Genomic DNA, 21740 nt, shown 5'->3' with positions numbered 1-21740 from the left:
AAAGATTGATCTTCTTGGATTCAGTGGTCTTTTGCCCGACTACCCTATAGTTATCTCCGATAGTGATGATGATGAGATATTTAGAGAAATTGAGGAGTACTGTGATGATGATGATGACGATGATGATGATTGTTAGTGTTTGTAATCCTTTTTTTATGTTTTCAATGCTATGCTTTTTGTTTACTTCAGCCCATAGAGCTGAAGTGTTTTAGGTTAATTTTGTATAACTTCAGCCCGGAGAGCTGAAGTTTTGTTTGTAAATGTGTGTTGTTCTGACCTCTTTTTATATCAATGTAATTGTCACCCTCTTTGTTCTTAGCTTTCTATTATCCTTGTTATTTGTTGGTATTTGCTTTATACTTCTTAGTTGCTTAGAGATGCTACAACTTTTGTTTGTACATGCGTTTCTTTTTGTGTGTTGTACGCATATGTGTGTGTGTGTGAGAGTGTTTGTACGTGTGTGTGTGTTTGTTTGTTTAAGGATATATATTTCACATACTGTAACCTAAAGTTTTTTCTCGCAGAAGTCATTGCGTACTTTTTTAAAATGCAACAAAACTTGTAAGCCTGCGCAACAAAAACGAGTGATTTGTATTTTAGCAGTATATAAAATTGTCCAAGAGCTTATTTTTTTATTCATATGAAAAAAATCACATTTGAATTATGTCATACAATAAAGAAAGTCTAAATTCATACCAAGGATTATTGAAGCTTGGAGTATTTTTCAGTATGTTTCTTGGAATATGGATGAGGTGTTGGAGAAGACAAGCAAATTGTTCTGTTATGCCCAACTTGTTTAGATCGACTGCATTTGGTAGACTTGAATGGTACTGATGATTCAGTCGCAGGTATATGCCTCTTCTTTTGTCTCCTTTCTTGTAAAATCTCTACATCGAGAGGTTTTGTGATCTCAGATTGTACATTTTGTGGTATTTCCAATGCTTTTTGATCTCCCACGGTATTCACATATCCTTCATATGTTTTCAACCATGTTTTCCTTGAATACCAATTTGAGCAGTAATCAGATTTCTGCAAATATCTCTTATTAATAACATCAATTGCATGTGGACAGAGTAATTCATCAAGTTGGAATTCCAGGCAGTCACAAGTTCTCTTCTTTAAGTCCACAATGAATTCAATTCCTTCACTATTTATTCTAAACAACATTGAGTCAAGGTGGAACACCTAACAAGGAATAAAAAATTAAGACAAATTATATTAGTGTATTTTTGCTTCAAAAAGAAAAAGTATGAAATTTTTTAAATGTAAGCAGTAAATCACTACAACAGATATAAAAAGCTGAAGTTAATAAATATACTCACAAACATTTTGCAAGCCAAGTCCATCTTCTTATTCATCTCTTCTTCTGCCCATATTGATACTCTGTGAAAAGTTTCATTTGCTTTTTTCTCCGTTCATAAAACCACTCTCCCAGCTTTTCTTGGATGAAATCTAACATTCTTAAAATAAGCATTTCTCTCCCTTTTAGTAAAACGGAATTCATTGATTCTACCATGTTTGTTGTTAGCATATCATAACATCGCCGTGGGAACCACGATCGAGCCCATCTCTCGGGAGGCTCTTCCATTATGTAATTGCATGTTTTCTTGTCAATACTTTTGAGTTAGGACATTAACTGATTAAAATCTTCATGTTTGTATGACCTTGCAACACTTTGAAAAAGATTTATTACCGTGGCCTTTGCATGTCTTTGCTTTAAATTTTTCTCAAAGTGATAGAGGTAGATACCATGATGAGCTTCAGGAAAAACTTTTCTAATACTATTTGCGATCGATTAGTTTCTATCTGACAAGAAAATCAGTTCACGACGGACTTGAATTGCTTTTCTCATTTCCCCGAAGAACCAAATGTATGCCTCATTGTTTTCTGAATCTGCTACACCAAAACATAGAGGAAAGATTTGATTGTTTACATCCTTTGATACAACAACAAATAGAACACCATGATATTTTGACTTCAAAAACGTTGCATCTACTGCAATAACGAGTCGGACCAACCAACTACTGATGCCGCAGGAGCGAAGAACAAGTAAGAAAATCTGTACATTGAAACACAAAAAAACAAATCATAAGGTGTGAAGTTTTTCAAATAGTAACATTTGAAACTTCAAGTTGATGGTTAGTATTGTTTTGCTTACCTATTCTGCACATCTCTTTTATGCTTGTGTATGTTCGTGGGTTTTTGGCCACCATCATGTGTAGGTATGAAGGAAGAATCTGGTAGTTACTCTTCAGGTGTTCCCCTTATGCAAGCAACATCTTTTTGAATAGCACGTCATGCCTTGTGATAACCAATGTCAATTCCAAATTTCTTTTTCATTTCATTTTCTACAAAGGCTGGTGTAACCTATCTTTTTGTCTCGAACATGTTCTATAATTTGTTCACTTATAAAATTTGATGTAGCATGCTTCTGATTTTCTTGCATCAACCGAGCATTCATGGATGTTATGCCATAAACTAATTACATTTCCTACCCATAATAGATTTGTGGGGAATTTTTTCTTTATTCTCCAATTCTTTTTTATTTTTATGCTACTTTTCTTCTTTTATTTCTTTTTTTTTCTCCTTTTCTTTTATCTCGTTTTCTTCTAATTTTTTTCTTTTCTAATTTCATTTAACTTTTTTTTATATTTTTTTCTCTTCATAATCTAATTTTATTTACCGTTTTCACTACTTTTTATACGATTTGCAAGTTAGGGCTTCTCACTTTTAGTATAATATGATTTGATGATATAGATAATAATAATAATAAATAAAAACATAAACATAAATATATGATTAATGTTGTGAATTTTTTAAAAGGGCATTAAGTACAAAATATCATTTAATGGGAGGTAACTTTAATTTTAGGTAAAGGATAATTTGGTCATTCAATTTTTGAAGGTTATTATGGTAAATTAACTTTACCTAAAAGTTTTCATGCTTATAATAGTACGATATAGATATAGATTACTTAATCTAATGAAGACACAACTCTAACTTGAAAAAGGACCCGACCCTACAAAACCAGAACCCATCGAGAAATATAGAAATTTTGTAAGGTGATTATACCATATTAGTAGCATGTTTGGTCAAGCTTTTGTAATCGGTTTATTTTGAAAAGTGCTTTTCTCACAAGTGCTTCTAAAAAAAATAATTTTGGTGAGAAGTACTTGGTGTTTGAATAATTAATTTAAAGAACATTTTTGAGCAGCAATTAGTGTTTGTCCAAACTTTTAAAAAGTCTTTTTTAATTGTATTTTTCTCGAGACCACTTTTAAAAATTCTTTTGAAAAGGAACAACTTTTGAAATACTTTTGTTTCTACTAAAAAACAAAAAAATCACTTTTGATAAAAAAAATAAAAATTGGCGAAACAAGCTATAAGTTGTCTCTCTTCTGCTCTTTCCATTTTTTTTTAATGTTTTCTGTTAATTTTGTTTCGGGGACTAAACACATACATTTACATTAATGGAAATGTTAAATGTGCTTAGTTGAATAACATGAGGATTAAAATTGAAATAATGCAATAGAGAAATTGTTGATCAAAATATAGTTGGAGTAGTCACTCTTCAGTCTTGACTCTTGACCTTCTACTTCCTTCAGTTTGTTTACTGTATTTCTGATCTGCAAAGCCATGGACTTGGAATCTAATATTCTCGATCTTATCGAATTTATTAAAAACGAAGTTATAATCGAAAGTGATCTTACAGAGACGCTTAAGGAGGGATTAACATTTCTGTTACCACTTGTTCGCTGTGCCGCGTATTGGATCAGCGTGGATGAGGAGGAGTTGAGAGATCTTTTGGATCGTATCCAGAGTTTGATCACAAAGGCAAGATGGGACCTTCATTTGACTTGTGATATTGGAAGATCTGAACTGGAACGTGTTGCTTTTGACCTACTTAAAGAGATTTGGTTTCTCAAGCCAGACATTGTTTTAGTCCTTAGATTTCTGCCCAAGGTAAGATATCCTAGATACACGATTGGAATCCTGGCTGGGTGCATCGAATCTCTCGTTTTCAATCTAGAGTTTTTGCTGAAGTCCAGGGCAGATTTTGTTGCTCCTGTGAAGGAAAAACTTGAACTTGTCAAAGGAAATCTAGAGTATCTGGGAGGTTTTGTTTCCTTCATACTTAAGAACTGTATTCGTGAGTCCAACGACGTCGACAAATTCTGGGATTATGTCACAGGTGTAATAAAAGAAGCAGCAAGTTGTATCTCTTCACTTTGTTTGGCAGAGGATTCGGATGATTGCATTAGTTTAATCCTTGTAGATCTACTAAAGAGCAGTAAACCTTATGTTGAAGCCCTGAAAGTTTTACCCTCAGTGCTAAGCTTCAGTTGGGAATTGGATGCCTTTGCAAAGGACTTTGTTAATTTCATCCTAGGAGCGCAGATAACAGAGGAGCTCAATTCCCGGTCTTATCTACTGATCTACAAAGATCGTGTTCAAAAACTCCAAAATTTGCTCTGGTCACTGCTAGTATATATCTTATGCAATGAAGTTCAAAAGGAAAACTTGATAATCTTTGATCTTGTATTCAATGAGTTTTGGTCCTTCATTAAATCATTGGACAACCGAGAAATGGATGAAGATTTGGGCAAAGAATTTGATCTTGCTATATCCCATTTGGTGCAAAAGATGGAGCCCGCGGCATCAAAGATTTTGCAGTATATTATCGAGGTAAAAAGGCCAATTGGATTGCGCTTTTCCCAGATTGATAGTTTGGGATGTATAGATTTGGTATCGCAGAATTTGCTGAGATTGTTGGATCATAGTAATTATTCAATTGCTTTGGCAAAATATCAGATTAAATTTGTACTGGCTGAGATTAAAATTTTCAAACCTTTTCTCGAAAATAATGTTGACCAACAAGGAGAGCGTAAGGAAGTGTTAGATGTTTGCAATCATATGACCAATTTATTTGTCATATTTGAGTATGTTGCTGCAGGATTCTTGGTTGATAAAAACTTCTCGGTTGATCTTCTTTACACATGGGTTAAACATGGAGACGATGTCATTGCAGAAATTAAGCTTTTCAAGGACATTGTTGAATTTGCGCGTATCTTCATGGAAAAAAAGGATGCCCCAAGTGATTGTCAAACATCAAAACCTAGCACTCCAATCATTGATGAAGCAGTTGTAGGCTTGGAGGACCAGATAGAAATATTAATGGCACGGGTAATTGGTGGAGGGGCAGAGCTTAATACCATTCCTGTCATTGGCATGCCAGGGATTGGTAAGACAACACTCGCCAAAAGAATTTACAATGACAGAAGAACTTCAGATCACTTTGATATTCGAGCATGGTGTTCCGTTTCTCCTAGACATACGGTGAGTGAATTGGCCCAAGATATTTTAATTTCTATCGTTGATCTGAGCAATTATATTTACAAGTCAAAGGAGGGGAAGGAGCTAGATTATCTTGATATTTTACACAGACAATTACATAGAGGAAGATACCTCATCGTTTTAGATGAAGTGTGGGATTCTGATATATTTGATGAGTTGCACATGTGCTTTCCGGATAATCCTAATGGAAGCAGAATTCTTGTTACCAGCGGCCGAAAATATGAGGATCCATTGTTTGATGAACCTCTTTTGGTTCGCTTGTTGACTCCGGAAGAGAGTTGGGAGCTATTACAAGTGAAGTATAATCACCTTCGCTTATGTACTCGAGAAGAATTTCGCAAACCCCCAATTCCAAATGAGAACTGTCCTGCTGAAGTTGGAAAGGAAATTGCCGTAAATTGTCGAGGGCTACCTCTGGCCATTGTTTTGGTAGCTGGGTTTCTTGTCAATTTAGAGGACGACAACGATTGGCTAACCATTACTGAAGAGGCATTTAGTTCAGAAACTAATCGTGATGTAGGAGACTGCAATGAAATAATAGAATTGAGCTACAAAAATATGCCTGGTTATCTAAGACAATGTTTTCTATATTTTGCGGCATTACCAATGAGTACAGAAATTTCAGTTTCAAAACTAACATGGTTATGGGTTAGTGAAGGATTTTTACGAAGAGATGAGGTGAAGAAACCAGAGGAAGTAGCTGAAGATTACCTGAATGATCTTATGGGGAGGAGCCTTGTAATGGAGGCCAGAAGAGATGGCAAACAGCAATTTCAAGGTCATCATTCAGAACCCAAACAGGGACTGAAGAAAACTAATCTCGTCTTCAATTTCCGCTCAGTTGTAAGTAAATTTGAGATATAATTTTTATTCTAGGCTAGTATTACTGTTCTCTCTATATATATATATGTGTGCGCGGGGCGCGCGTATATATGACTTTTTGTCCTCTTAAATTCGTAGAATCAAGTCTCCTACCATCGTCAAAATCTGAACGATTTTAGCATGAATACATGACTTTTTGTTCTTTTGGCTTCTCTTACTTTTCTGTTTTCTCCTTTACAGCTTTGTTGAAATCTCCTCAGCTCCTCCCCATTCCAACCTGCCCAGGTGTACATGATGATTGCAGATGCAAATGTTGATTCCGAGCCGCAGACTTGAGCTAGAGCCAGGGTAGTACTTTAGTGATGAGCCGCACATTTTCTTCAATGAGTAATGCTGGTTCCACTTCTTCTTTCTCTATTGTTATTTTTCAGTTTGACAGTTATTGAAAACTCTTTGTTATATTGCTCTGCTCCATGAACCTTATGTGTGGTTGTAATTTTGTAACACAATTATATATATATTTTGCCAGTCTACCATCTTGCTTATTCCGTGTGAAATGAATGACTGTGACTCTTGGGATTATTAAGTGTTGTAGTTTGGAGTATTAGTTTCAGGGGAAATTTTGTCAAAATTTTTGAGGACTCGGAGGCTTGCTATGATGGGTGAAAATTATTTTTTTTTAAAGTTCTTTATATATATATATATATATATATATAAGGGGAGAAATGTATAAATACTCCCCTGACCTATAGTAGATTTTCAACAACACTTAAATTTTGCGGCGATCCTATTACTTCCCGAACTATTTTAAAATGGAATAAAGTTACCCTTAAAATGTCACAACCACATCTATGTTGTGTGGTGGAGTACACATGCCTCAATGCTTTATACCACTAAATTTTTATTTTTTTCAATCTTCTCTTTTCTTTCTATGTTCTTTCTCTTGTGCCTCCATTATCAACAACCGAAAAGTCACCATTATCATACCTGCTTCACCAGATACCATAGCTTACCATATCCAAAAGAAAATTTCGACTTCCACCATTTTTATTTTCACCTACCATTGCATTTTCCACCTTAATTTTTCCTCCCATAACCATAGAACATTAATACAAACATGATTCCAACTATGGCGATCAATTAGAGTACAACATAAACGAAAAGTAGATTTTTTAATCCTCGAGAACTTCTCAGAGGATAGTACAAAAATTAAAAAAAATTAGAATCGTTGTCGTGCTGTCACGACCCAAATCCCGGTCGTGATGGCGCCCAGCACACTACTAGGCAAGCCCGACCATTATTCAACACTTAACCCAATTTATCAAAAATAGCGGGAAAAAATATCAATTAAGCAAGATTAAAGTACTGAAGAATTTAACAAAATACACAATATAATCTCACTAGGACCCGGTGTCACGAATCTGAGCCTCTAGAATACAGAATATCATCCTAATACATGGTATATCCAAAGTCTGATAATGCGGAAATAAAGAGATAGGATAGGAGGGAGAAGATCAATGGCTGCGAACGTCGTGCAACTACCTCGATACTCCCAGAAGCTGGATCTGCTGATCAACTGGATCTACTGAGTCTGAGACTGCCCTGGATCTGCACACAAGGTGCAGGGAGTAAAGTGAGTACTCCGACATAGTGAGTAATAAAAGTAACTACAGTCCGAAGATAAGAAAATCCAGTAAATACACAAAGTAGCTAAAATCCAAATATACAACAACATATGGAACTGAGCAGCTAAACAACAGTATGAATAGAAATACATGAATGCAATGCAATGCATATGATGGTACATTCCAGTACCCACTGCGGCGTGCAGCCCGAGCCATCCATATTTATTTATCGTCGACGACGCTCACTGGGGGTGTGTACAGACTCCGGAGGGGCTCCTACAGCCCAAGCACAATATCTTGGTCAGTCATTGTTACCTGACCGGTCAGCCATTGTTACCTGACCAATTTATATCATACAGTTCCATTGTTACCACTGTTCAAGTATATCATCCAGTGTCATTGTTACCACTATTTCAAGTATATCACACAGTGTCATTGTTACCACTGTTTCAAGTATATCATACAGTGTCATTGTTACCACTGTTTCAAGTATATCACACAGTGTCATTGTTACCACTGTTTCAAGTCACTTTATAATCAGTCCAGAAAATAATATAATAAGCCCCTTGGGCATTTACAAAACAGAAGTTCCCAGCCCGGAATACATTTAAAAATATCATTTAAGTTTTCAACACTTAGAATTATGGCTGAGTTTGCAAAACAACATTTAAAACCTTGGACTGAAATTAAATGATATGCAAATCATGCTAAGCAGTAATATCAATCCTCGAAGGATTTTACAAATCGGCACAAGACCCCAAACATGGCATCAAGCCCCGTAATATCAATGAAGTATGTATCAATCACCAGTATAGTATAAACATCACACGGGATGGACCAAGTCACAATCCTCAATAGTATCCGACCCCACACTCGCCATGGAGTGCGTGTCACGCCTCAATATAACGTTACGATGTGAAAGTCCGGGGTTTCAAACCCTCAGAACAACATTTACATCTATTACTCACCTAAAGACGGCCAAAAGTCTACTCCGCGATGCCCTTTCCTTTCGAATCGACCTCCTCGTGCGTCGAATCTTGCCAAAACCACAAGGAATATATTACAATCGGCTAAGGGAATATAACTCAATCGAAAAGACTCGAAAAATATCGAAAATCACGAAATTTGTAAAACTCGAGCCCCGGGCCCACTTCTCGAAAAATTACGAAAGTCACATCATCGGATTCCTCGTCTCGCCACGAGTCCGCACGTATAAAATTTACCAAAATCGGATTTCATATGACCCCTCAAATCTTCATTTTAGAATTTCAATCTCAAGCCCTAATTTCTTATAATTTGGCTATGTTTTCATGGATTTCAAGGATGATTCTTCAATAAAATCATGTATTTAACTCATAAAACTTACCTCCAATCGATCTCAGTTGAAACTCCCTTCAATCCCCGTCCAAAAGATCTCAAAATGACTGAAAATAGTGTAAAAATGACCCAAAATCAGATATAAACTCACTGCCCAGATTTTTCGTAATTACTGTTCACCCACGCGGTACTGTTCACGCGCGGATTACTGTTCACTGCTGCTAAAAAAATGCACCAGCAGCCAATTTAAATTGCAGCACAGCCATTTTTCACTAAAATGGCTCTAACTCCATCATACGAACTCGGAATTAGACGATTCTTGTTCCTATGAGTCACAAATAATAATACAAACACAACCCTTCAATCGAAATTCAATTCGGAGCTCATTTGCCCAGTGCGATATCCATTTCGCTCGTTAAATAATTACTCATGTTTCGCGTCAAACACCTAATCGCGACTTGATGAAATTAGACCAAAATTTCCAGATCAGTCCTATAATTCATTATCAAAATTCAGGAAGTCTCGGAATCAAATTTGGATCTCTAAAACTAAAAATGAACCTTTAGATCATTACATTTGTGAGCACGTGATTTTTGCCTCACGAAAAATACTCTAAAATAAATCAAAAAATAAAACAAAATTCTCTTAGTATGCAATTTTTAGAATTTATGTGATGTTTATTAATTGTTTGTGTTTTGTCCGTAAATGTTTGCTTTGTTATAATTAAACGAAACTAAAATAAAAATACATGTTTCATGCATATCTAGGTTTTAATTATGCATTTAATAATTGATTAAAAATAAAATCACAAAAATATGCATTTGTTCTAGTTTTAATGTTTCACTATGTGATTAATATTTTGTCTATGTGTTAATAGTTGTTAAAGGGTAATTAATATTTTTGTAAGGGTAATTTTTGTTTTTATAATTTTTAGGAATTTAATAATTAGGAATTTAATTAGAAAATGAAAAGAGTGAGGAATAATAGGCATTTGTTCTAGTTTTAATGTTTCACTATGTGATTAATATTTTGTCTATGTGTTAATAGTTGTTAAAGGGTAATTAATATTTTTGTAAGGGTAATTTTTGTTTTTATAATTTTTAGGAATTTAATAATTAGGAATTTAATTAGAAAATGAAAAGAGTGAGGAATAATAGGCAAAACGGACTGGACCATTTAATTGAAAAGGCAGGCCCAAACAAAACTAATTTCCCCGCAGCCCAATCCAAATACCACTGTCCGGTCCAATTCGACCAAATCAAACGATGTCATTTGGCCATCTTTCATCAAGGCCGTTGGATTAAATCAATCCAACGGCTAATATTCCATACCCTTACCCGTAACCCCCTACCCGACCCATGGCCCGGTTCAACCCGTCCCCCCAACTTAAACCAAACGACATCGTTTGGTTAAGTGAGTTGATCCAGACCATTGATCTTGTTTGATCTGACGGTCATTATCAATCCACCCCATCCCTATATAAATCCAAATCCGTACCCCAGTCCCCTAACTAAACACCCCCCTCTCTACTGTTCATCGTCCTCTCCGAAATCACACCCCTAACCCTAGTCGCCTTAACTCTCCATCGCCTGAAACCCGGCGGCAACAACGCCGCCGGTCACCACCTGAACACCCTCGACTCCTCACAACCCCCTCTTCACGGATCTGGTGTCAGTTTCCTTCGAATCAGGCCCCAACTCTTCGAATCTTAAATCGAAGGTTGGCCTGAAAACCTTATCTTCTCCAATGGTCTCCAAATTAACACCACAGCTTCCCCTAACTACCCTCACTACGTATCTGTTAGTAGCATGGTTCGAATCCTCCTGGAATTGCTCGAATCTTCATTTGAAGATTCGAGTGAAACCGGACCCTATCCCAACTTGGCTCAAACTCACACCAGTTATCCACCTAACCCCCTCGTGCCTAGAACACCATTGGTTTGATTCGAATATACCTAGAAATGTTCGGATTTGAAATCAAAAAATCTGAAACCCCAAAAATTTCCAGTCATGGAATTTTTCCAATTCAAGTGAGGGATTGAGGTCTAAGAGATTTAATTCGAGGTATTCTCAATTGAGAATACTTCGAATAAAGTCTGTTCAGCCTCAAAAAGGTCCGAATCCAAGTTGAGTCTGAGTCCGTGTAAATTTAAAGATTCAGAGGTATTTTTCCTATTTTCTTTTGTTTCCTACATGTATTGTTGTTTGTTTCAGTAACATGTGTAATTTTTCATATTTTTTTTTATTTAATTCTGTGATTCTGTCTCATACCCGTCTATTTGATCAAATAAGTGAATTGTTTCATTTGGTTATGTTTGTTTACAATGTGTGTAATCGACTCGATTAAGTTCGTCGATTAGTTATATTATAAAATCCTATTTCTGAAAATGCTGTTTGAAATGATCTGTTTATCTGTTTATAAACTGATTGTTGGAAAATGTTGTAGATAATCAGTTTGATTAATACTCATCAATTAAATCATCCTTGTTTATAGTTCAATAAGTTCATCAAAAGGATGTTGTGTATGTGTTGATTTCTGAGCATTAAGTTTCAGGGCATTGTCAGTATATTGACAATGCTCCTGTATTTGTTTGGATCTTAGTTCAATGTTGAAATTCAGTTTAAATTGTTATGCTGAATTCAGTATAATGTTATTGTGATGTTGGGTTTGAATTCAAGTTTACAAGGGTTGGTTAGATACAACTGTGTTAGGAAGTTGATAGGATTGGTTATAGCTGTTTAATTCAGAAAGATAATCGAGTTTGAACAGATTTTAAAATCTGTTTTGTATCAGATTCTGATTTCTTTGAGGGCAGTAATAACAGTAGGCTTTCAGGGGTAATATTGGGAATGAAACAGTGAGGGTAGTAGTGTGCTGATAGTGGAGTGTTAATGGCTCTTATTTAATGTAATAATGGGAAACAAAGGGTAATGGGAGTGCTGAAAATCAGGAAAAGAGATTTGTAATGGGATTTAAAGTAGTTAAAAGCAGGTTTTGAATGGGATGTTCTGTTTTTTTAAAAGAGAAGGGGTCCAGGCAGCACTAAAAGGAAAGGGGCAGACATGTATAAATACAGGGACACGCATTAAGGAAAGAAGGGATATAGAAATAGATGAACACACACAGAAGCAGAAAAAGAAATCTGATTCAAGAAAAAGAAAGAAAACAGAAATAAAGAAAGAAAAATCAGAAGTAGGAAAAACAGATTTCTACAATAGAAGCTAGTGTTAAGGTTGAATTTCTGAGATTGAAATTTTCAGTTTGCCTTCTCCTAAGTCTTGAAAAATCAGAAATACTGTGTTTTTATCTGTCTGGATTTGTTCAAATCCCATTGTTGAGTTTAAAATCTGAAATTTCTTAAAGAGTCATTCTACGTTGCGTCTGGGTTCTCGGGTTCTGTATTGTTGTTCAAATCTGTTGAAACATTGGGGTTTTCTACTGGTTTTTGTTGCTGCTATTACTGCTGAAATTCACTTCTCCTTCCCTCATTTCCAGGTATATACTTTAAAACTCATGTTATGGAAAGCTTCAACCTTGCCAAATAAACGAAGTTTGGGATTATAATTATGTCATCTACTCTGTTAAGTCTATTAGCTTAAATTCCAATTTGTTTTCAGTTGGCCAACATAGTAGTATGCTTGACATAAAGAATACTAGTTAATCATTTCCTTTTGAAGTTCGTATGGGAGTTGTAATAATGTTACCTATTTCGGAATTTCATTAAAAATATAGTTATGATTGGATTGCCAAGATAGGAAAATATGGCATAAAGATTGGCCACTAACTAAGCTTTGTGGCATTGTTAGTTGAATAAAGAATAGTATAAAAATGTCAAAAACCATATTACTAGCTTATTCTAATATCTGGTTTAGTTGTGGATTGAATGATGTTAGTTGTAATTTATTCAGATATGGCGTAATAATGTTTATGTTTATAATCAATAGTTGAAAGATGCATTAGTACAATCCGTTATGTTCACAATGTTGAAATATGGCGAATAATGTTGTATTCAATTTCCTCTTATTAAGTCAACAGGTAGATTAGTTCTCTTTCTTAATAACAAATGGACTAGGAATTTACACAATGCGTAAAGTTAGTAGTAATAGTTCGCATAGATTGAGAATAAAAATCGGTTTGATTATGTATATCCCAAACTCAATCATAAGCAGAATTAATCAAAAATAATTAGGCCTATCAGATTAGGAACAAGCAATGTAGAAGGAGATTAGATTTATAATGTGTAACAATTTTAAGAATGTAAAATAACATTCGTTACAAATAGAGTAATGAAAATTCTTCGAAAATATCACCTCCTTTCATGAATCGATTTTTTTTAGTTTCATACGCCATTCACATTTTGAGTATACATATACGAGAAAAATGGTAGTATTAATCACACTTTGTTTATTTTACTCTTTAAGTTTAAATGGCTTGGAGGAATATAATTTATACGCGAAAAAATATATTTTGTGGTCAACACTCAATAATTTGTGAATTCTTTTTGTAATTTAGAGGCGTCTCAAATAGTGATTTACCATGACTTTCACATAAAAATATATGGATGTAATAAACAATTTGTGAAAAATTTATACTACCATCAAGAATATTTTTGTGATTAGGGATAAGTTCGCGTGACCTGATTATATTTCTAAAAGCAATTCGGATTATGCGTTCGCGCAACTTCGAGTGAACATTTAATAAAAAGGGATTTTTCGGAGAATATCAAATTAATTTCATAAAAACCCGAGGTGTGCGGTTCACTATTTAATCAATACAAGAGCGACAAATATTCTTAATTTTATTCTAAGCACGATTTCAAACATATGATTTTTATAATAAAAAAAAATATATTGCCAACCCTATTGTGTACACGTATGCGTGGCACGATGCTCTACATTTATAAAAGGTATATAATACGAATATACGTACGCGTGATTCGTTTATATAATTATAAACAATCTAAACAAAAAGCGGTAATAAAATCAAGCAACAAAAAAAGGTATTTAGTAAATCAAGATAATTAAGCCAAATATAAAAATGGTTAAGCGACCGTGCTAGAACCACGGAATTCGGGAATGCCTAACACCTTCTCCCGAATTAATAGAATTCCTTACTCAGGATTTCTGGTTCGCAAAATAACAAACAGAGTCATATTTTCCTCGATTCAGGGATTAAACCGGTGACTTGGGACGCCTTAAAATTCCCAGCTGGCGACTCTAAAACAAACAAGTAAATCCCGTCTCGACTGTCCTTCAATTGGAGAAAACTCCCCCACGCGCCCCGGCGGGCGCGGTAAAAAGGAGGTGCGACAGCTCTGGCGACTCTGCTGGGGATAAAAGTGAAAACTGTAACCCAAAACCACTGGTTCAGGGTTTAAAGAATTAGAGCTTAAAATAACTGTTATAATTGGCTTTATTTATTATATGATTTTCACACGTTTATGCTTAATATGCTAAATGTTGCTTTTACCGCTTTAATATTATTTGAATTGTGAATATATACAACTGCTACGAAACCCCCTTCTTTCTGAGTCTTCTGAATTTATGGTGCACACGTGCGCGTGGCCCACCTTTCTGTTAAAGGTCATACCAAATAAGACGAAGTTGGGACAAGTAACTAGGCCGGGTAGACTTTCGTGCTCCCGGTACATTGCCCCCACTTCGGCTCAAACTGTCCGTTTGGGTGAGCCAGGTTTAGAACAATATGCCTCAGGTTTTTCACCTAGAATAACTCAGCCATGTACTGGATCCCTAGTAGGAACGTCTATTTGCATCATGTACATTTGGCCTTGGAGACTCAACACAGGGGTTGGGTCTGTCTAGGACAGGTGAACCCAAGATTAAAAGACTATCCTGATGCATCCTACTTGCTACCTGTGCATTCATTTGCCTCGGATTTGCTTGTTGACCAGCTTAATTGAAATCATTGTGAGAGCCGAGGAATAAAATGAGTTGTTTTAGAAAATTCCCAAAAAATAGTTTTAAATCTTGAAAAAAAGTGTTAAATAAATAAAAATAATTTTTTTTTATTTTGGGTGTATATTTTCAAAATGAGTCTTGATTTTGTTAAAATTAAATTTCAGATACAAAATGAGCACCACACAAAACCCCCCGTCCACGAATACAGACGAGTTTCTATTTCAGCTTCAAATGTGGTGGTATGAGTTAGGCGAAGATGGTCAAAAATGGGTCATTAAGCATTTGGGAAATATCACAGATATTATGAAAGTTAAACCACGTGATGATCTGATTGCGGCGTTAGTAACTTTTTGGGACCCTGTTCACAATGTCTTTCGTTTCTCTGATTTCGAGCTTACTCCTACATTAGAAGAGATAGCTGGATATGCTGGTTTTGACGGAAGTCTAAGAAATCAAAACCTGATATTCATAAAGGCTCTCTCGGCACATCGATTCTTCGGTCTTCTGAACATCAGTAATCAAATCAGGAAAAGCAATGTCATCAACGGATGTTGTTCTTTCAACTTCTTGTATTCAAGGTTCGGAAAGCCAGATGGATTTGAAATTCATGAGAAAGGCCTTACTAACAAGCAAAACAAAGACACCTGGCAGATTCACCGTCGCTTCGCCTTCATGGTGGCTTTTCTAGGAATCATGGTCTTCCCAAACAAAGAGCGAACAATTGATATTCGCACGACGAAAGTTGTACAGGTCCTCACCACCAAGGAAAATCACACCCTTGTCCCGATCATTCTCTCAGACATTTATCGGGCGTTGACTTTATGTCAATCAGGGGCAAAAGTCTTCGAAGGATGCAAAATTTTGTTGCAAATGTGGGTGATTGAACATCTCCAACATCAGCCCAAGATCATACAATATGGGCCAAGCAATGATAATTCCATCGAGAGTTATGAGGAAAGAATAAAAGATTATAAGTCCCCAGAAGGGATAGAAGCCTGGGTATCTCATCTAAGGGCTTTAACGGCAAATCAAATTGAGTGGACTTTGGGATGGCTCCCGATGAGGGAAGTGATACACATGTCAACCTCAAATAGTTATTTGCTACTATTGGGATTGAGAAGCATCCAGCCATATGCGCCACTAAGAGTTCTAAGACAGCTAGGGAGATACCAAGTAGTTCCTGATGATGAAGATTTGAGTATGCAAGTAATCGAATTACACCCTGAAGCCACTATTCCCGAGGCTCTAATTCAGCAGATGTGGAATGGATGTCGATACTTGAAAAATGATACTCAAGTCCCAGACACTACAAAGGGCGAGATAAATCCAGGATATGCAAGGTGGTTTGAGAAACGGTCTCGCATGGATGATGTACCAGAACCCGAGCTAAGAAGGCCAACAAAAAGACCCCATGTTCAAACCTTTAATGATAAAATCCAAGAGCGGTTGATTTGGGGAGAAAAGGAAAAAGGGTACAAAGCAACTATCCATGCCCTAAAGGAAAATCTGAGGAGCCTCAGTCTGGAGAAAGATTTGCAAGCACAAGAAGCCGAAGGCGAGAAGAAAAGTCTAGCTTGTGAGAATGAAAATCTTCACGCTCGATTTCAAAAATATGAAAAAAGCTTCTGAAACACCAATGAGGAGTTGGAAGGATAAAAAAACCATCGCCAATCTTTTTGAAAGAATGCAAGATTATGATTCCATTCTTGCAAAAAAACGAAAGGGCGTTGAGCAAAGCTAAAGAAAGAATCCAACAATTAAACGAAGAAGCCAGATCTAATAAGGAATGCCAAGTAAGGCAATCCGAAGAAGATAGGGCACAATTCAAGAAGGAAAAAGACCATTGGATACGTTCAGAAGACCAACTTCGTGCACAACTGGAAGAGGCGAGAAGATACAACAGAGAACATCAACATGCGGACATCGACAGAGAAAGGGCACAGGCAAGACTCGATCTGGCCAGACTCCGAGCTCAGTTAGAGTCAGCTTTAGATCGTGAGGACCGTATAAGAGATATAGCCACCACTCGCCAACAACAACTGCAAAACCAATACCAACGTCTTCAAGATTTCAGGGCACAAATCCATGATTTAGCGGTTTACACCTCTCAAAGTTATGTGAACTGCCAAGGGATGGATTATGAAAGGTTTATAGAACATGCACCTATTTTGGCTCGTCATCTGGCAACGGAGTTAGAAAGAATGTATCGTACGCTGGGAGGTCATCCAGGTCAAGCCCCACATTGAGCAGATAATCCAATGATTGACAACAAAAGTGGAAAGTGGAGCATGTTGAGAGATGTTAAGAGTTGTGTCTTTTATTTTGATTTGGGTGTGTGTGTTTCAAACCATTTTCTTATAAGGTTTTCAAATGTAATGTCTGTTCCATCTTTGTATTATTTTCAAGAATAAATAAAAGTGTTTGCCTTATGTCCGAACTACGCAAGGTCTGATTCATGCGGGGGCATGATACGTAGGCAATCTCTATAAGATTCGACCACAATAAAAAAAATTATATATAAGAAAATAAAATAAAATAAGAGTAAACAACAATAAAAGACCAAGAAAAGCTGGGATGACACAAGCAACCAAGCAAATGCATAATAGAAATGGGTTATTTGTCTAGGAGCATTGCATCTCAACGTGTAATTATATATGTGTTAAATTCTCAAAACTAACAAGTTTGCTCATTTCCAGAATTCAAGCAGTTAGTTTCTCTAAAGAGTATACTGGCATATTATCATTATCACACGAGATCAAAAGGACCAATACCCGAAAGTATGTCTATCCCAGATGTTGACATATGTATTGAGCTAGAGGAGATGGATGTCGGGAAAATGAAAGAAGAGATGTTTAAACTCAAGCAGCAAATGGCTGAGATGTACCGGGCCCGGTCTACAGGGCAGTCACCCCATCTTACCCAACTAACCCTGCTCCATCAATGGCCCAAACTCAGGATAATCTTACCACTGAATTATCCCCAAATTTCCCCATCTACCAACACTACCGAGGCACCACCTCTCATACACCGCAGTCTCCCCCTCCTAAACCAGTTCCATACTTTCCTCCACCTGTAACTCCTGTCTTTGTGACACCTCCCACAGCTACACTCCACAAATCTCCTAGTGAGCCTGCATTCCAGGCCCAGGACAACCAATATTACCCCCGGAGCCCACCCTCAAAGCCTCCAAAATCCATTCAACTACTCCTCTTTTTGACCTCCCAACCGAAATTGACAAGCCAGCCAAAAATGCTGAACAAGAAGAAATGTTCAGGAAGGTCAAAAGCCTAGAACAATCGTTCCGAGACATGCGAGGGTTAGGTGAGCAAGTCAGTGTAGCATACAAGGATTTGTGCTTGATCCCAAATTTACAATTACCAGTTGGCTTCAAGATGCCTAAATTTGACCTATACAATGGGCACGGCGACCCAGTAGCCCACTTAAGGGGTTTCTGCAGCAAGATGCGAGGAGCTGGGGGAAAAGACGAATTATTGACGGCTTACTTCAGTCAAAGTTTAAGCGGATCAGCTTTGGAGTGGTATACACGCCAGGACCATGGGAGATGGTACACCTGGGATGACCTGGCACAGGTATTTGCATAACATTTCCAATACAATCTGGAAATCATCCCAGATCGACTATCTTTGACAAAATTTGAGAAAAAACACAATGAAAGTTTCAGAGAGTATGGCTTCCGGTGGAGAGAATAGGCAGCAAGAGTGGATCCTCCTATGAAGGAGAGTGAAATGGTAGACTACTTCCTTCAAGCCTTGAAACCAACTTACTATGCCCATTTGATTTCAGCGGTAGGAAAATCATTCAACGAAGTAGTTAAGATGGGAAGTATGGTGGAAGAAGGCCTCAAGACAAATAAAATCATGAGCTATTCGGCTATTAAGGCAACTACTCAAGCTATTCAAGGCGGGGTAGGAGGAATCAGAAGAAAGAAAAGGGAGGAAGCAGCGGTAATTGATTCAGGAACTTGGTCGGGATCCAAGGGTTCACCTCCTTACTATAATCAACATCTACCTCACCAATCAACTCACCACCACAATTCACCTCAACACTACTATCACCCTTCGAAACCTCATTTTTCCATCAACCATGCACAAGCATACAATCATCCACCTGCTCACGCTAATTGGTGTGCTCCTGTCATACCAAGTACCTACCCTTATCCGCGAGCCCACTTCGGAGCAGGTTTCAGACCTAGTCCAGTATTCAGGGGTGAAAGGGGGCAGAAAAAGAAAACCTACACTCCATTGGGAGAGTCCTACACTAGTCTGTTCCACAGGCTGAGACAGCTGGACATGCTAAGACCAATACAATCTAAGCTACCCAATTCTCCTCCAAAGAATCTGGACTACACCATTAGCTGTGAGTATTGTTCCGGTACACCAGGCCATGATACGGAAAAATGCTGGCATTTAAAAAATGCAATACAAGAGCTGATTGATACTAATAAAATCGAGGTTCAAACCCCCGAAGCTCCCAATATCAACAGAAATCCAATGCCAGCCCATCAGGAGGCTAATATGATAGAAATAGTACAGGTTGATGGGGAGACAAAGAAGCCGTCACAAACTGTCATGATGATCAGGTCTCATGAAGCCAAGCCAGATAAGCAGTTAACAGAGGAGAAGCCGGTACCTAAGCAGAACAGAAATGGTGATGAACCATCTGTGGTAGTCGAGAAGGGATCTTCGAACAAAGTTGCCACAAAGCAAGAAAGACCGAAAGTGATAGTACCAGGGATTGCCAGCAAACCCATTGTAGTCGTGGAAGGAGCCCGTATAGATCGGGTTATTATCAAACCTGTAACCCAGCTACCAGTGATCAACAACAAGGCCATTCCATGGAACTATGAACGGGTGACTGTAATGTACAAGGGAAAAAAAGTCAAAGAAGAAGTCTGTGAGGTGCAAGGCTTGACTCGTTTGGGAAGATGTTTTACTCCCGAAGAGTTAAGAAAAACTAAAAATAATCCAACACCAATAAAGAAAGCTGTGACGGAAGAAGAAGCGGAAGAGTTTTTAAGAAAAATGAAGCTCCATGACTATTCTGTTGTGGATCATCTGAAGAAGACGCCCGCTCAAATTTCATTATTGTCATTACTGATCCATTAAGAGGAGCACAGTCTGGCTTTGATGAAAATCCTGAATGAGGCTCACGTTCCCGATAAAATCTCTGTAAATCATTTGGGAAGAATAGCCAACAGAATCTTTGAGGCGAACAGAATTACATTTTCTAATGATGAATTGCCTGTGGAAGGGACTGAGCACAACAGAGCTCTTTACCTCACCGTGAAATGTGAAAACTCCGTAGTAACCCGGGTATTGGTTGACAACGGGTCAAGTGCAAACATCTGCCCTCTCTCCACTTTATGCAAATTGAAAATCAAATAGGAGAGGATCCAGAAGAATAGCATTTGCGTACGGGGGTTTGACGGTGGAAGCAGAGATTCATTTGGCGACATAGTGTTGGAACTGACAATAGGGCCAGTTGAATTCACGATGGAGTTTCAAGTACTGGACATAACTGTTTCTTATAATTTGTTGTTGGGTCGACCATGGATCCATGCTGCTAAAGCAGTCCCGTCAACACTACACCAGGCGGTCAAGTTTGAATGGGATCATCAAGAAATAGTTGTGCATGGGGAAGAAAGTTTAAATGCTCACAGCAGTGCCATTGTACCGGTCGAGGGAATAGAAAATGACCAGGGACCATGGGTATACCAAGTGTCCGATACAGTGTCGGTAGAGAAAATTCCAGAGGGCAATTACCTTCTGAATCCAAAGATAACCTCTGCATCAGTCATGGTAGCCTATGAAATGTTAAAAAATGGTTTTATACCCGGCAAAGGTCTGAGCTCATCTTTGCAAGGAATTATACAACCAGTATCTCTCCCCGAGAACTGGGGAACATTTGGTTTGGGATTCATACCCACTGTCACCGACGTGAGAAAGGCCAGAAAGCTGAAACAAAAGGCATGGGTTCTTCCAAAACCAGTCCCACATCTATCAAAGTCTTTTGTCAAGACCGGTGCTAAAAATTGCCCGATAACAACAATTCCTAAATCCCTGGTCAATCCTGAGGAGGAATTAACTGAAAGATTCGAGAAATTGTTTGACGATGTGAATATGGTGGAAAGCAGGGAAGGTTGTAGCAACGCAGAAGTTCAATTCGTTGGGCCAGAAACAAAGCTTAATAATTGGAAAGCCACTCCTCTCCCCATTCGAAAGGAGTCTTGGTAGTTTATTTTTGATTTTCCTTCAGTTTGTTTGGGTTACCTCAGGGTTGTAATCCCAATGTTTATCTTACAGTTTGTTTGAAGTGTGCAAACCTTGTTATCTTTCATCATCCAATAAAATACAGTTTCCTTTTTCATTATCATTCCTGATAGTTTTCTTTTCCTTTTTCTTCTTTTTCTGTACAGTTCTTTTTACGCTGGCTCTAGTGATATGGCATGCATGAGGAATCCTCAGCCCAGTCCTAAAAATTAATCTGGTTCCGAAATAATAATTCAAGAAATATATTGTGATTATGAATCAAAATATGATGAAGATGAGGCTTTTGAAGAGATTAGTAAAGAGTTAATTCACTTTGAGGAAAAAACCAAACCTAGCCTGAGTGATACCGAAGACATCAATATAGGGGACACGAATAATATCCGGGAAACTAAAATAAGCGTCCATCTCGAACC

The 21740-nt window shown here is 37.3% G+C and overlaps 2 protein-coding genes and 1 long non-coding RNA gene across 4 annotated transcripts; 1 reads left to right on the top strand and 2 right to left on the bottom strand.

Annotated features, from left to right (window-relative positions):
* Positions 1-702: 702 nt before the first annotated feature.
* Positions 703-1346, bottom strand: LOC142166152 (uncharacterized). Its single transcript, XM_075224579.1, has 2 exons — positions 1323-1346; positions 703-1185 (listed from the first exon to the last, which is right to left on the bottom strand). The coding sequence occupies exons 1-2, from the start codon at positions 1344-1346 to the stop codon at positions 703-705; spliced, it is 507 nt and encodes a 168-aa protein (XP_075080680.1).
* A 2048-nt stretch (positions 1347-3394) lies between these two features.
* On the top strand, positions 3395-6719 carry LOC107816429 (putative late blight resistance protein homolog R1B-17). 2 transcript variants are annotated; one of them, XM_075225794.1, is made up of 2 exons: positions 3395-6198; positions 6482-6719. In XM_075225794.1, exons 1-2 carry the CDS (start codon positions 3637-3639, stop codon positions 6527-6529), a joined length of 2610 nt encoding a protein of 869 aa, XP_075081895.1. In that variant the 5' UTR covers positions 3395-3636; the 3' UTR covers positions 6530-6719. The 2 variants fall into 2 exon arrangements, with proteins under 2 accessions (XP_075081895.1, XP_075081896.1); XM_075225795.1 differs by having other exon boundaries at positions 6418-6719.
* Positions 6720-7512: 793 nt separating this feature from the next.
* Positions 7513-9218, bottom strand: LOC142166603 (uncharacterized). Its single transcript, XR_012697006.1, has 3 exons — positions 9169-9218; positions 8771-8838; positions 7513-7785 (listed from the first exon to the last, which is right to left on the bottom strand). It is a non-coding gene; the product is annotated as an uncharacterized LOC142166603 (long non-coding RNA).
* Between the last annotated feature and the right edge of the window lie 12522 nt (positions 9219-21740).

The sequence above is a fragment of the Nicotiana tabacum genome, chromosome 11 (genome assembly GCF_000715075.1).
Source record: "Nicotiana tabacum cultivar K326 chromosome 11, ASM71507v2, whole genome shotgun sequence".
NCBI classification, from domain to species: Eukaryota; Viridiplantae; Streptophyta; class Magnoliopsida; order Solanales; family Solanaceae; genus Nicotiana; species Nicotiana tabacum.
This window is presented reverse-complemented; position numbering and strand designations above follow the sequence as displayed.

Coding starts and splice junctions, on each gene's coding strand:
- LOC142166152 (XM_075224579.1), bottom strand. CDS start 1,346: ATGGACTTGGCTTGCAAAATGTTT. Junction 1,186..1,322: donor ACTTGGCTTGCAAAATGTTT/GTGAGTATATTT, acceptor ATTCCTTGTTAG/GTGTTCCACCTTGACTCAAT.
- LOC107816429 (XM_075225794.1), top strand. CDS start 3,637: ATGGACTTGGAATCTAATATTCTCGATCTTATCGAATTTATTAAAAAC. Junction 6,199..6,481: donor TCTTCAATTTCCGCTCAGTT/GTAAGTAAATTT, acceptor TGATGATTGCAG/ATGCAAATGTTGATTCCGAG.